The sequence below is a fragment of the Camelina sativa genome, chromosome 3, assembly GCF_000633955.1.
Source record: "Camelina sativa cultivar DH55 chromosome 3, Cs, whole genome shotgun sequence".
Classification (NCBI taxonomy): Eukaryota; Viridiplantae; Streptophyta; class Magnoliopsida; order Brassicales; family Brassicaceae; genus Camelina; species Camelina sativa.
Genome location: NC_025687.1, coordinates 15,675,614 through 15,690,068, shown reverse-complemented (window position 1 = coordinate 15,690,068; position 14,455 = coordinate 15,675,614). Strand labels below are relative to the sequence as shown.

The 14,455-nt window shown below is 37.7% G+C and overlaps 3 protein-coding genes and 1 pseudogene across 4 annotated transcripts; 1 reads left to right on the top strand and 3 right to left on the bottom strand.

Moving 5' to 3' along the window:
• LOC109124405 (phosphomevalonate kinase-like) lies at nucleotides 244-5,585 on the bottom strand. The gene is made up of 11 exons (XM_010501439.1): nucleotides 5,437-5,585; nucleotides 5,147-5,202; nucleotides 4,828-4,978; nucleotides 4,606-4,703; nucleotides 4,325-4,431; nucleotides 4,183-4,235; nucleotides 3,685-4,062; nucleotides 3,507-3,611; nucleotides 2,373-2,600; nucleotides 2,165-2,287; nucleotides 244-693 (listed from the first exon to the last, which is right to left on the bottom strand). Exons 2-11 carry the CDS (start codon nucleotides 5,152-5,154, stop codon nucleotides 427-429), a joined length of 1,518 nt encoding a protein of 505 aa, XP_010499741.1. The 5' UTR covers nucleotides 5,155-5,202; nucleotides 5,437-5,585; the 3' UTR covers nucleotides 244-426.
• On the bottom strand, nucleotides 6,446-7,788 carry LOC104777227 (annotated as a pseudogene).
• LOC104777226 (agamous-like MADS-box protein AGL93) lies at nucleotides 8,543-9,456 on the top strand. The gene has a single exon (XM_010501438.1). The coding sequence runs from the start codon at nucleotides 8,552-8,554 to the stop codon at nucleotides 9,200-9,202; it is 651 nt and encodes a 216-aa protein (XP_010499740.1). The 5' UTR covers nucleotides 8,543-8,551; the 3' UTR covers nucleotides 9,203-9,456.
• Nucleotides 11,597-13,595, bottom strand: LOC104777225 (aquaporin NIP3-1). Of its 2 annotated transcripts, XM_010501437.1 has the most exons (4): nucleotides 13,408-13,595; nucleotides 12,583-12,807; nucleotides 12,157-12,437; nucleotides 11,597-12,060 (listed from the first exon to the last, which is right to left on the bottom strand). In XM_010501437.1, exons 1-4 carry the CDS (start codon nucleotides 13,537-13,539, stop codon nucleotides 11,727-11,729), a joined length of 972 nt encoding a protein of 323 aa, XP_010499739.1. In that variant the 5' UTR covers nucleotides 13,540-13,595; the 3' UTR covers nucleotides 11,597-11,726. The 2 variants fall into 2 exon arrangements, with proteins under 2 accessions (XP_010499739.1, XP_019097370.1); XM_019241825.1 differs by lacking the exon at nucleotides 12,157-12,437 and having other exon boundaries at nucleotides 11,992-12,060.

Below are 14,455 nucleotides of genomic sequence, written 5' to 3'. Positions count from 1 at the left end.
CTCAGGATGTGTAGTGACTGTCACACATATACAAAGAAAATCTCCATAATCTATGAAAGAGAGATTATTGTAAGAGATAGAAACAGATTTCACCTTTTTAAAGGTGGAACTTGTTCCTGTAAAGATTATTGGTAGATTTGGATCATTCGTTTAATATCTCTATCGTTAAATTCTTGTTCCAGACTCTTTACAAGCATATGAATATACCAATAACAGCAGCAGCGAATGAAAGCAAACACAGAGAACATTCAAAATCAACCTTACTTTTATTTTCCCGCAAGTTTTCCAAGAGTTAAAAAGACCTTACAATGGGTGGAAATTGCACAGTAAAAGTGCTTACACCAAGAAATTTAGCACCCAAGTCTCTATATGCAAAATAGTATACTCAACCGAACTCGGTGATGCACCTATACCAAACAATGTTGCTTACTCAAGATGAACTGATGAAACGCCTGAAGTAATACCTGTGGTGCGTGGATCACCACTTTCTAGGCAAACGCCATGTGGATCTTCTCTCACCAACAGGGCCAAAACATTTTCTGAACTCCATGCTTGGGTCAGTTTGCTGCCCGAATCCCCTAAAGTAATTGCAAATATGGCATCAAATCCACCAGCTCCAGGAACACCAGCAAATAGAACCCCTTCAGCATTCATTGTAGAATCCAAAAGTTGAGTTTGGGATTCAGGCTCTATCTGCAATTCCATGGTCCCTCCAGGTCAATGAAGATGCAAAACAAGTCAATTTGTTCTAATGCACGAGGTGGGAACCCTTATATTTGTGTATGCTATTAAAATTCTACAGCCAGCCGAGTATTTTATGCATCAACACAACGTTGTCATACACAAATGGTCGGTTGAGATCTGAAGCAAGTACCAAAACAGAATAAGTAAAAAACTTACCGGAACTCCAGCAGCCTCACCCATCTGACGCATAAGAATTCTGATCCCCAACATAGCTTCTCTTGCCCCTAAGAGTTCTTTAATAATCGCTTCATTGATCGGTTCAGTAGCATGTAGTACCCACTAAAAATGAGATACAAGAAGGAAATCAACCAAGCTGCTATGTAAAATGTCAAATGAAGTCAATAAATCAGCGAAGGAAATATACATTTTCAGAAGTAAGCAGACTACAAGACTTGATGACTCCTAGATAAACATCCCAGTGGTCTTTAGCTAATTTGCTCAGAATGTTTAGCTTAGTTTCCAGTTCTAAATTTGCTTCTGACAACTTCTGCCAGTTATCTCGTGCCTTCTCTGGATCAGACATTTGCCACTTCTTTACAGCACCTACCATTGATGGTGTGGAGGATCCACCACTTCCAGGTTCTCCTAGGAACTATTAAGACAACATTTTTGTTAGTACACCAGATTTCACAAAAGTCAAGGATATCAGAAGTTGGTGAGGTTCACATCAAATTTTTCCAGGGTGAGACTTTAGGTCTGATTGTTTGCTTACAAGATTCATCAGTGGCGGTAAAGAGATCTCAGTTCTCTCATGGTCCCAGTTTCCCTTCAATATTTTGCCAATAACTTCATATAATGGCAGACCTGTTACTGCAACCTGCAAAACTTGGGAGTCAGAATACTTCCATCCTAAGCGGAAATTATATAACAGCAAACTTCTAGTTAAGAACCTGAGCCGATGACAAGACTTCTGGAGAGAAGCGAACATAACGCTGACTCCCATAGACAGCNCAAGATGAACTGATGAAACGCCTGAAGTAATACCTGTGGTGCGTGGATCACCACTTTCTAGGCAAACGCCATGTGGATCTTCTCTCACCAACAGGGCCAAAACATTTTCTGAACTCCATGCTTGGGTCAGTTTGCTGCCCGAATCCCCTAAAGTAATTGCAAATATGGCATCAAATCCACCAGCTCCAGGAACACCAGCAAATAGAACCCCTTCAGCATTCATTGTAGAATCCAAAAGTTGAGTTTGGGATTCAGGCTCTATCTGCAATTCCATGGTCCCTCCAGGTCAATGAAGATGCAAAACAAGTCAATTTGTTCTAATGCACGAGGTGGGAACCCTTATATTTGTGTATGCTATTAAAATTCTACAGCCAGCCGAGTATTTTATGCATCAACACAACGTTGTCATACACAAATGGTCGGTTGAGATCTGAAGCAAGTACCAAAACAGAATAAGTAAAAAACTTACCGGAACTCCAGCAGCCTCACCCATCTGACGCATAAGAATTCTGATCCCCAACATAGCTTCTCTTGCCCCTAAGAGTTCTTTAATAATCGCTTCATTGATCGGTTCAGTAGCATGTAGTACCCACTAAAAATGAGATACAAGAAGGAAATCAACCAAGCTGCTATGTAAAATGTCAAATGAAGTCAATAAATCAGCGAAGGAAATATACATTTTCAGAAGTAAGCAGACTACAAGACTTGATGACTCCTAGATAAACATCCCAGTGGTCTTTAGCTAATTTGCTCAGAATGTTTAGCTTAGTTTCCAGTTCTAAATTTGCTTCTGACAACTTCTGCCAGTTTTCTCGTGCCTTCTCTGGATCAGACATTTGCCACTTCTTTACAGCACCTACCATTGATGGTGTGGAGGATCCACCACTTCCAGGTTCTCCTAGGAACTATTAAGACAACATTTTTGTTAGTACACCAGATTTCACAAAAGTCAAGGATATCAGAAGTTGGTGAGGTTCACATCAAATTTTTCCAGGGTGAGACTTTAGGTCTGATTGTTTGCTTACAAGATTCATCAGTGGCGGTAAAGAGATCTCAGTTCTCTCATGGTCCCAGTTTCCCTTCAATATTTTGCCAATAACTTCATATAATGGCAGACCTGTTACTGCAACCTGCAAAACTTGGGAGTCAGAATACTTCCATCCTAAGCGGAAATTATATAACAGCAAACTTCTAGTTAAGAACCTGAGCCGATGACAAGACTTCTGGAGAGAAGCGAACATAACGCTGACTCCCATAGACAGCACAGCTGACATCAAACCCACTTCCGACCTTTCCTTGTGCAAGACAATGAGATGTTTGTGCTATCATATGGATAACATCTAGATCAGAACAACCAAACTTTCCTTCTCTACATGGGTCGGATAGGTCAACTACTCCAAGGTAATGTAGCAGAGCTGCAACCACAGCTGTAGTCATTGCTGCAGAAGAACCTAAGCCAGTCTTTGCTACTTCAGGCTTGCTATTAGCACCATTTGACTCGGCAGCGTTGAATGTGATTGATGCAAAAGGTGCAAGGGTACCCAACGACTCTGGTGTCAATGGAAGCCCACGTGATTCTATCTATGAGAATAAGTACGATTATCAACTATTTGTACAATCACNTGCCACTTCTTTACAGCACCTACCATTGATGGTGTGGAGGATCCACCACTTCCAGGTTCTCCTAGGAACTATTAAGACAACATTTTTGTTAGTACACCAGATTTCACAAAAGTCAAGGATATCAGAAGTTGGTGAGGTTCACATCAAATTTTTCCAGGGTGAGACTTTAGGTCTGATTGTTTGCTTACAAGATTCATCAGTGGCGGTAAAGAGATCTCAGTTCTCTCATGGTCCCAGTTTCCCTTCAATATTTTGCCAATAACTTCATATAATGGCAGACCTGTTACTGCAACCTGCAAAACTTGGGAGTCAGAATACTTCCATCCTAAGCGGAAATTATATAACAGCAAACTTCTAGTTAAGAACCTGAGCCGATGACAAGACTTCTGGAGAGAAGCGAACATAACGCTGACTCCCATAGACAGCACAGCTGACATCAAACCCACTTCCGACCTTTCCTTGTGCAAGACAATGAGATGTTTGTGCTATCATATGGATAACATCTAGATCAGAACAACCAAACTTTCCTTCTCTACATGGGTCGGATAGGTCAACTACTCCAAGGTAATGTAGCAGAGCTGCAACCACAGCTGTAGTCATTGCTGCAGAAGAACCTAAGCCAGTCTTTGCTACTTCAGGCTTGCTATTAGCACCATTTGACTCGGCAGCGTTGAATGTGATTGATGCAAAAGGTGCAAGGGTACCCAACGACTCTGGTGTCAATGGAAGCCCACGTGATTCTATCTATGAGAATAAGTACGATTATCAACTATTTGTACAATCACCTCAAGAGGATTTGAATAATCAAAGGAAAGATCAACAAATGCAAGTGTACTTTCAACAGTTTTCAGCAAAGAAAAAAACCTGGTTCCGATATGAGTAGAAGTCATTGGAACCTAAGATTGTGATATCAAGACCTGCAAAACACATTTAGAGCAACAGTTATCATCTAATCTCTTCTTCATTAAATAGAAATGATTAAAAAAAGCATGGATTAGAAGATTGCCTTGCAAGAAGAGCTTGTGCAATGCTTCTTTGTCCTTGTCAGTTGCCAAATGAGCAGCAGCTATAGCATACTGTATAGCATGCTCTACAAAGGGGTTTCTTGAATCACTGATTTTTGTTCCGAAAAAAAAAAAATGTAAGTACTCTATGACCAGCTATATTTGACAAGTGACATCTCGCTACAGACACATACAGATATGCCAAAATAAAAATTAAAAGACTTATGATAAAAATTTAAAAAATTGTTGAAGTGACATTTGAAAAAAGTCTTTCGAGTCTTGCCTTGCAGACACACACTGAAGAGTCAGCTGTTTAAGTGACAGTTTATACATGCTTTCTCTTGAGAGCTGTGGTGAAGTTAATTTGACATCTGTCCATTGCTGGAAAACAAGTAAACAAACATACCAAAAACTGTTTCATCAGCCGTCTTCACACAATAACCCATCAACACTGCAACTGTATTTACTTCTCGAATAACACACAAATGAGAAAGAAGATGCATACCCATGCCCAACTTTCAGACTTAACTTCTTCATTGATCGGCTTCACAATCGCATATAACCGTGCATTTGTACTCAACACAAGCCCTGCATTTGGCTTCTCAAGTATGAGGTAGCCTCCAGTCATCAACACCTTCCCAGGAGCAGAAGCAACACTGCATCACAGATCTTTTAAGAACAAAAAAAAAATTTCCAAAACATCCGATCCCTTTTACTATCTCTTAAATCGAAATAAGCCATTTCACAGATTCATCAGATGGAAAGATTTCTTATAAAAAGGCATCAATAATATCCCGAGAAAATAGGGTAATAGAAGCACTCACACAGACATTTCTGAACAGTGACAAAAACTGATCGCTAATCAAAAGCCCAGATTCACCTACGATCAAAACAGATTGCAAAACTCTTAAAGCGAAAGAAGCGAGATAAAAACTAATCAAAGCGGCATGCATAAATCCACACATACAGAGAACAAAGGAACATATCTATATCGTTATCGATTGAGAAGACCTAGAAACTCGAGAAACCTTGAAACATTCGCTAGATTGATTTCGTAAAAATATGAACAATTTATAATCGGACGAGAGTATTAAGTAAGCATAAGAAAACTTACTGAGAACCACTGTCTGCGATTGGATATCTCCCAGAAGTGATCGGAATTTTGGAATCGGCGGCAGTAAATGACCGGCGGGACGAGGAGTGGTGTGGTGGTAGATCGGATTTGTTGGACTAAATCAGGCGCAGGGAAGGAGAATGAAACAAGAAAAGTTAAGGTGGTTAGGGATATTTATGGGTTTACTTAAGTATCGATAAGGATAAAATTGTAACTTTACAACGAAAACAAAATTAATAACAGACACTTTTTTTTTCTTTTTTTTTTAGTCAATTATGTTTTTGACTCCTACCTAAATGTTTTTGGATAAGCATAATCCGTTTCTTTCCCTGCGGATTCAGAGTTCCAAGATTACACCCCTTGCACCGATCCAAAGGTAACAACATCACTTCCACTCTCAACTTATATGTATATTCACTTTTTAGTTGCATATAATTGAACTATTGTTTGTGTTTCTTGTTCTCTCAGAGGTGGATAAAATATGGTAGTCATGGCTTAAGTTTCTTGGAGCGTCATTGTCCTGCGGTTTATGAAAAAAAGCGGGTGTTTAATCCCACCACCAGACAGGTATAAACCACCTATAAGATGGCCTAAGAGCCGAGAACAGTTTTGTTATAGAAACGTGCCTTATGATTGGATCAAAACTCCAGCACAAAAATACTTTTAGGGACTCAAAACTGTTGGTCTTTAAAATTTATCTCTTGTCTCTTTCTAAAACGTTTTGTGTGTTATCAAAGAACACAAAACAAACACAAAAGAGTGGAACATTCTTCTGTTAAAACAGAGGATAGAAACAGAGCATAAGAGAGTGTGAGAGAGCTCAAAGAGTGGACGAGGTCCCAAATGCCAACACACTAAAACCTGTTCTTAAAATCTTGTTTACTTTTCTTAAAAAAAAGAGACAAAACTAAGGCTATATTTGGAGATCTAATAACACTGCCTATAATAATTGACAACAACACTAACTAATACTCAGAATCCGTTTGATGTCAAGTGTCAAAAAGAGTCTTCACATTTTCAACGAATATGATTAACATGAGAAAATGGCTCTGGAGCTACTTTTGGAACAGCTTTCTTGACGGTCCCTAGTACTCCAAAAACATTCCAAAACTTGAGAGACTCGTATGGTGCTGGTGCTGCTGAAGCCACGATACACCCATCCGGACTCTGTGCCATATAAAGAACTCTTGATGTATGACCAGTGAGTTCAGCCATTTTCACCATGGATGGGTACTTCCAAAGTGTAAGCTGATTTTGTGTATACCCATGTGAGCTAAGCAATTCTCTTTCGTTTTTGCTCCATAGCAGTGAAGAAACTTGAGAGCCGGTGTCAACTGAATTTAAGCAAGCCCCAGTGAGTGTATTCCAGAACTTAATCGTCTGATCTCCGCCACCACTACCAGTTGCAAGCAAACTCGATTGGAAAGGGCACCACGCAAGAGCTTTCACAGCAGCTCTATGTTCCTCAAACCTATTCAGCCATTGCCTAGTTGAGTTGGAGGAACGATCCCATACGTGTACCATGTTGTCGTTCCCACCACTTGCTAGTTGTTGTCCTGATCCTAATCACTTGAGACCACAAACCTCTTCAGTTTGACCCACGTAAGTTGCCACAATGGGCGATCTCATCCGCACATCATTGTTGATGACCCGTCCGTCCTTTCCTCCAGTTGTTAGAATGTGATTGTTCCATGCCAATGATCCTACTCTTGATTGGTGACCACCTTTCAATGTTTCTATCAGTCTACCATCAGAAGAATCCCACAGCTGCACTTCAGAGTTGTGAAGACCAACTGCAAGAGATTTACCATCTTGCGTCCAGTTAACGCTTGTGACAGGTCCCTCCTCTTCATCAACGGTCACAAGCTCAAATGTAAGATCAGTGGATGCATTCCGCAAGTAAACAGTGTCTCCCAAAGCCATGGCTAGAACATTAGCACTGCTCCAGTCCAACAAGTTAAGGTAGAAGTCATCGGCTATATCAGGTAGGTCCAAGACTCTCTCACAAGTCTGACGAATGTATCTACGAGGCTTTACAGATCTAGGTTGTTGTAGGTGAGGATCAGAAGAAGCAGAGTGAATACTAGTAGAAAGCCGAGCTAGAGGTCTGTTTCTGAAGGCGAGAATCCGCCTTCTATTCATATTCATTGTCTCTGCTAATCCTTCTATGTAGGCTTTTCTTGATGGTGAAGTTACCTCATCCTTAACTTTTCTTCCTTCAGTTAGAGCGTAATGAGCGTAGTCAAAGTCCATCGCAGCCCTATTTGGTATAAACCTATCAAAACTTTCCTTGGATCGCTTCCTGGGGAGAAAGTGTTCTTTCGTTGAATACCAACCTGTCATATTCATCATTACCAAACACACTCAAAAGAAACGAAAATCAAACAAAGCCTGCAAAGACAGAAGCGTTAGTCAATATTCGAATACAAAGAGAGACTAATCAAATAAAGCCTGCAAAGACAGAAGCGTTAGTCAATATTCGAACACAAAGAGAAAAGTTGAGTTTCGTCGATGAGAGATATAACCAAATAAAGCCTGCAAAGAAAGAAGCGTTAGTCAATTCCAACACAGAGACAAGAGTTTAGTTTGGTCGCTGATAGACAAAGAGATCAATCAATCAAATAAAGCCATGCAAAGAAAGAAGCGTTAGTGAATTCGAACAGAGAGACAAGAGTTCAGTTTCGTCGATCAGAGATTAAGCAAATAAAGCCTGCAAAGAAAGAAGCGTTAGTCAATTTCAACACAGAGACAAGAGTTTCATCGCTGATAAATGTGAGATGACGATCGAGAGAGCAATTTAGGATTTCTTTCGTTTTCTCTGATTAATTATATATAGATACATACGATTTAGATTGATATAGTAAAATTGAAACAAACGAGAAAAAGGAGAATTACAATTATATATAATAACCCTGAACCGTGTTGTGTTTTACCCTAGTTCTCCAAAGAGTTTTTATTTTTTATTTTCTCTCTGTCAAGAAACTAAAGCTTCTTCTTTTACTCTCTTTTTTTTTCTCTGTAAACAAACAACGTAGCGACGTACAATGATGGCTTCTTCTTCTTCAATGTTGACGAAGGACAAAACAACGAAATTGTTGTAGGTGAGAAACCGAAGATGTTCAAGAAACAACCCTCGCTCTCTTCCGTATCAAAGAAGACAACGAATCTTCCTATGAGAGAACATACCATGTTTAAGAAAGCCTCCGAGCTTTCAATCCTGTGCGATGTCGAAGTCTGTGTTATATACTACAACCGTGACGGAGAACTCGTCAGGACATGGCCGGAAGATCAATCCAAGGTTCGAGACATGGCGGAGAGATTCAGCAAACTCAACGATAGGGAGAGACGCAAGAAAAGCACAAACCTTTCTCTGTTTCTGAATAAGAAGACCGGCCTCAAAGACAAGAAGACATCTTTTGATATCACGGACAACAGATTCTCTGAGAAAGTTTTGGAGATGGAGGCTTCGTTAGAGAGTTCTCTACGGGTGTTACAAGATAAGCTTCTTCGGTTACAGAACCAGACGGAACCCAATCAGAAGAACCATGTGGTGTCTTCCGGCGGCTTCTTCACACCAGATCCATCATTGATGAGCGGAACAGAGCAAGACCTATCGACGCCATCATTGACTCAACAACATCAGAGCAAATTTTCAGTCTTTCTCTATAACCATGACAACGGTAGCTTCTGCCAACTCCCTGACTCCTCTGTTTCTACCTTTGACCCATCGACGAGTTCGGCTTCACTTGGGACAACTTTGTTGTGACCAATTTAGATTTTAGGGTTTGTAATAAGTCGAGAATTTTTGTTATTATCTTTTGAATAATTGTATGTTTTGGTTAGTATGAATGCATTTTTTTTTTCTCAAGTTTTGTAACATAGTCTTGGCTTCGGCTTCGGACAGATGATATTGTTAGAACTATCACAGTTTTGCAACTTGAAAATAGAACTTCTACCACAGTTTTGCAATTTGTATTGTTTGCAAGACCACAGTTTTGCAATTTGTATTGTTTGCAAGACCACAGTTTTGCAAGTGACGGTTAAGTGTATGAGTCTAGCAATTTGTTCTGTCTAACAAGACCACAGTTCTAATATCTTGAGGATGCTATGAAACGGAAGCTACTGCTCTTGTTTTTGAACATTAAGGCACAGAGTTTTTGATTGATGCTCCTAACTGTGTGCTCTAGTATCTAAAATTCGAAGATGATATAACAAAAAAAGTAAAATCATAATTAGTTCAAGTACAACGTTCCTACTACCTTGTTCCTATGAATGAGTTTTGTTTAATTTCTATGAGTTCTTGTGAGGTACGTAACTGGAACAGAGTTGGTTGAAACATATTGGACAGGTAGAAAGGTCTCAAAAAGTGATAGAGGCTACTAACTTTGTACCACAAAAATACCCCTATTTAATTAAATAATTACAAAATATTTTTTCTCAATTCTAATATAAATACAACTCTAAAATTCCAATTCTTCACCCACCAACCTGCAAAATCTCATTTTTCTCTAAAACCGCAAAATCTCGTTTTTTCGCCAAAAACCGCAAAATTTAGCTTTTCCCGTCAAACCGCAAAATCTTGTTTTCCTACCAAAAACACAAAAACATGAAAACTCATTTTCCCGCCAAAACTGCAAAATTTTGTTTTCCCGCCAAAACCACAAAATTACGTTTCCCGTCAAATGCGAAAATCTTGTTTTCCCGCCAAAACCGCAAAATTACGTTTTCTCGTCGAACTCGCAAATTCTTGTTTCCCGCCAAAACTGCAAAATCTCGTTTTCCCGCCAAATCCGCAAAATCTCATTTTCCCGCCAAATCCACAAAATCACGTTTTCCCACCAAACTCGCGAAATCTTGTTTTCTCGCCAAAACCGCAAAATTATATTTTTCCGCTAAAACCGTAAAATCTCATTTTGAAATATTTATTTAGTATATATATATATATATGAAAGTATCAAAATAAGCAAAAAAACATAAGTAAATTTAATACACTAAAACATATTTAACATAAAATAAAGGGTTTTATTTGGCATTTTACATAAATTGTATCCAGATACATATATCAAATTACAAAACAAACATAATTAAAAGCAGATACAATTTATGGACACATGAACCAATAACACAAACGAACATCATCTAGATGTTGCGTCCACGTGTTGCGTCTTGATACTGTATCCAGATATTTTGTCTAGTTCACCAAACGAACAGGGCCTTATATTTTTAGCGTTAAAACAAATGAGTAGTTGCGTTTGATGTCTTCAAAATTCAACTTTTTTTTACATCGCTACTAACTTTGTACCACATGAAGAATTATGTTGTATTTTTTGGCCAAGTTAAATGAGTAAACGAACCATTTATTTATTTTAATATGGTTATTAACATTTTAATTTGACCAACAAAACAGTTATTAACATCTTATAGTTCTTTAATAATATCATTGTAATTTCTTATGAACATTTTCTAGTTCTTGACCACATTAAAATAAAATTTCTATTAGTAAATAGTTTTCCGTTTTATTATTTTTATCATATAAAGTTGAATGTTGGAAAAAAAAATCGAACATATAAATTCTCATAGGCTTCTTCGTCATTTTTTTGTTTTTTTTAACAACATATTACAAGATCAGCTCAAACGAGCCAGTAAGAAAAAACATTGTTTATATAGGTAACTAAACGAGAAACTGACAGAACACTCGAGCCAAGTTATCTGCTTTACCATTCTGTGAACGAGAGAATAAGCCTAAAGAAAAAGAACTGAACTCTCCCTTGTCAACATGAATCTCGTCCAAATACGTATTGAAAGCTGGCCGCTCAGAAGGCGAAAACACTATTTTCACAAAATCAGAACAGTCTGTAAAGAAAACAACATTCTAATTATCCGCCCCAGTCATACATCGTATTACCCAAACTAAGGCCTCAACCTCTGCATAAACAGGAGTGAGACTGCATAAGAGACTCTCTCTCTTGAGGTAAACAATACCATCCCCGACCAGCAATATTTAACAGCAATATTTAACAGCAATATTTAAGCTTTTAGATCATTTTTTTTTTTAACAAATACCAAATCTATAATTTTTTTTATCTGTTTTTATTTTTTTCAAGAAAACTACTAGATCAAGAGTCTCTTGATTCTTTATTGTTATCGTTTAGCGCATATAAAATAAAAATATATACAACATTTTATTAAGCCAGAAAAACAAACACACCAACAAATATATGAGAGATCTCAAAACCCAAATGTAAGATGGGGATTGAACTAGTGTGGAGAATAGTACGTACATCGATCTTTCACTCAAACTTACATGTGACATTACATTTGTCGTCGATTTTAGTAGGTGATGAACATATAAAATAATTCTGGTTAGACGGATCAACCACTCGTAGAAGACAATTTTCATCTTGAGACGCTTCTTGGCGATCTCTCGAAGAAACTTTATTGCAATTTGGACGAATAATCTCTTTATATGATTTTTTTGTGGATCGTAACATATCGTAAGTCCATGCACCTGATAGTGCCCCGATGATCGGTGAAACTATGTACAACCATAAGTCCTTATAACATCCCCATATAAGGGCAGGCCCTAAGCTTCTTGCTGGATTCATAGATGCTCCCGAAATTGGCCTAACCAATTTATGAAAAACATAATATAATGTTTCATGGTACATTTTAACAATATAACCTTTGAAACACGTATCAAAAGGTTTATAGCTTAATTACCCGGAGAAAAGGATGTCGAGCACTACGGTAGCGCCAATAGCAATTCCTGCGAATGACCCGGTTGCTCGTTTATCAGTAGCAACAGCAGATATAACGAACATTAGATTGAAAGTAGCGATGAACTCCATTATGAACGATGTCGTGTTGGAGTTTGAGGGATATGTTCCCACATAAACATCTCCCTTGAGGCTACAGACGTTGTCGTTGAGATTGAAAACAAGCCGTAGAGTTGCGGCTGCTAAGGTTGATCCGAGAACTTGAGCAGCTATGTACCCTGGAACCTATAAAGATATCGATTACAACCACATGCAATGCATTACATACATATACAATTTTTTTCGGTATGGTTGGTACTAGGGTAGTTATGGAAACGAAAGAACAGTATGAGGCATTTTTACTAGTGATATAGATGTTTTTTAGATTCACCTGATTAAAAGGGAACCTTTTAGAAGATGCAAAGGCAATAGAAACAGCAGGGTTGAAATGTGCACCGGAGACGTGACCAATTGAGTAGATCATAACCATTACGGTTAGTCCCCATACCAAAGCTATACCAGGAAGTGTCACCGGTTTACCGTACGTCTCATTTACCACGATGGCCGAGCAGCCGGCAAATATCATAGTGAATGTTCCTACGAACTCTCCAATCAACTATATAGAAAGTACAATAATAAGATATGTTAAAAAATACTATAGTATAAGATCCTTGAGAAACTATTTCACTTTTGGGTCACGTAATGCTGCAATATCCAAAATTCAAGATGCTCGATAAGAATGAATTGAACCTATAACGACACTTAATCAACAAGATACATTTGAAGGAAACCGAATTTGAATTCAGTAGTATTGATTATATATAATTTTTACAATATCTAAAAATCTAAAGCTAAGAAAAAAATATGACAAATTTTCGTTGAAATGGTATTAGCTACTACTTTTTAGTTTTAATTTTAAAATAAATTCTAGTTATATCTTTAACATATACATTACAATAGAATTAATTTTCAAAAACCTGATCAAACACACAAAATCCATCTAATTTATGAACGATATAAATAAAAGATTCAAATTTTAAACGTGAACAAGTGGTAGATCCATCAATTGTACCAAACGGATTTGAAATAGATGTGTGTTTGGTTTGATTTTGTATACTTCATTAAATTAAGAAAATTCAGTCACCAAAAATTAGAACCAAAATCAAGATTTAAGTTTGACTAACAAGGATAAAACTTAGAAAACCATGTCGATCACCTTTTGAACGAACGATACGGATATAAGAGGACCTGAGACATCCGGTGACGATGAATGATTCCCGGATTGACCATCTTCGATTTCTAAGACGGTGATTTGAGTCTGAGTAGTAATATCAGAGATCTCGGCCATTGATAGATAGAACTATGGTGACATTTCTCCAAACATTTTTAGAATCTCCAATAGTCAACTCTACTTTGTAATCGTTAGAACTTATATAAATAACTAAATAAGCAAATACTAAAGTTGACTTTTTTTTATTCTACAACATGTTGATCAGTTCTTTGAGAATAAGAACTAAAAATTCATATATTTTAAAACCCCCGTAGAGGAGTAACAATGTTTGGTAACAAAAAGTCATTAAAAATCTTCCTAGAATTAAATAAATAACAAAAATCTGGCGACTTAATTCACAATTAATCTTCCTAGAATTAATCTTCCTGTAATTAATTCATTACAGGAAGATTTTTGACAGCTGACGATGCAACGTATGCTTGATATCATATTGCCTTAACCTTGGTCGATCTTTTACCATTGTTAAGTCATCATAAAATTAATAAACGTTAAAAGGTTTACATGTTTCTTTTCCAATCTTGTTTTTAAGGATCAAAACAAGCTAGAGGTTAAAGAAAGTTTAGCTCTCGAGGCTGCAAAGGTTGCAAAGGAGGCCTTGAAGGATGACCATGATACTGCATTCATGGATGTTATGGAAGAAGGCAATACCTCGATACTTGAAGGAGGAGAAGACACAGAACATGCAAATCTTGGAGGCGGCGGCTCAGACATGTGCACATCATAAATGGAGTGGTTGAAAAAGTGTTATGGCAATACTGAAAGGACAGTCGTACGTACCCGTAGTTCTAGCTCTTAGTCGAGAAGGGGAGTGTTTTTTCAGATTTTATGATCAATAAGAAATGAACTTCCAAACAAAGAGACTTGGGTTAATATAGGAAGCTTTGCTTACATGTTTGTTTGCTTCTTGTATTTACCGCTTCAGAAATTCACAAGTTTTTTTTAAAATTTTGTTTTCTTTGATCCTCCTCTTAAT

What these genes read in the sequence shown, in the direction of transcription:
- LOC104777226 (XM_010501438.1), top strand. Translation starts at nt 8,552, where the DNA reads ATGTTCAAGAAACAACCCTCGCTCTCTTCCGTATCAAAGAAGACAACG.
- LOC104777225 (XM_010501437.1), bottom strand. Translation starts at nt 13,539, where the DNA reads ATGGCCGAGATCTCTGATATTACTACTCAGACTCAAATCACCGTCTTA. An exon ending in CCGTATCGTTCGTTCAAAAG is followed by an intron (nt 12,808 to 13,407) that starts GTGATCGACATG and finishes CTTTCTATATAG; the next exon opens with TTGATTGGAGAGTTCGTAGG. An exon ending in CTCGACATCCTTTTCTCCGG is followed by an intron (nt 12,061 to 12,156) that starts GTAATTAAGCTA and finishes TAAATTGGTTAG; the next exon opens with GCCAATTTCGGGAGCATCTA.
- LOC109124405 (XM_010501439.1), bottom strand. An exon ending in CTTCAGTGTGTGTCTGCAAG is followed by an intron (nt 4,432 to 4,605) that starts GCAAGACTCGAA and finishes AACAAAAATCAG; the next exon opens with TGATTCAAGAAACCCCTTTG. An exon ending in GTGAGGCTGCTGGAGTTCCG is followed by an intron (nt 694 to 2,164) that starts GTAAGTTTTTTA and finishes ATGGAATTGCAG; the next exon opens with ATAGAGCCTGAATCCCAAAC.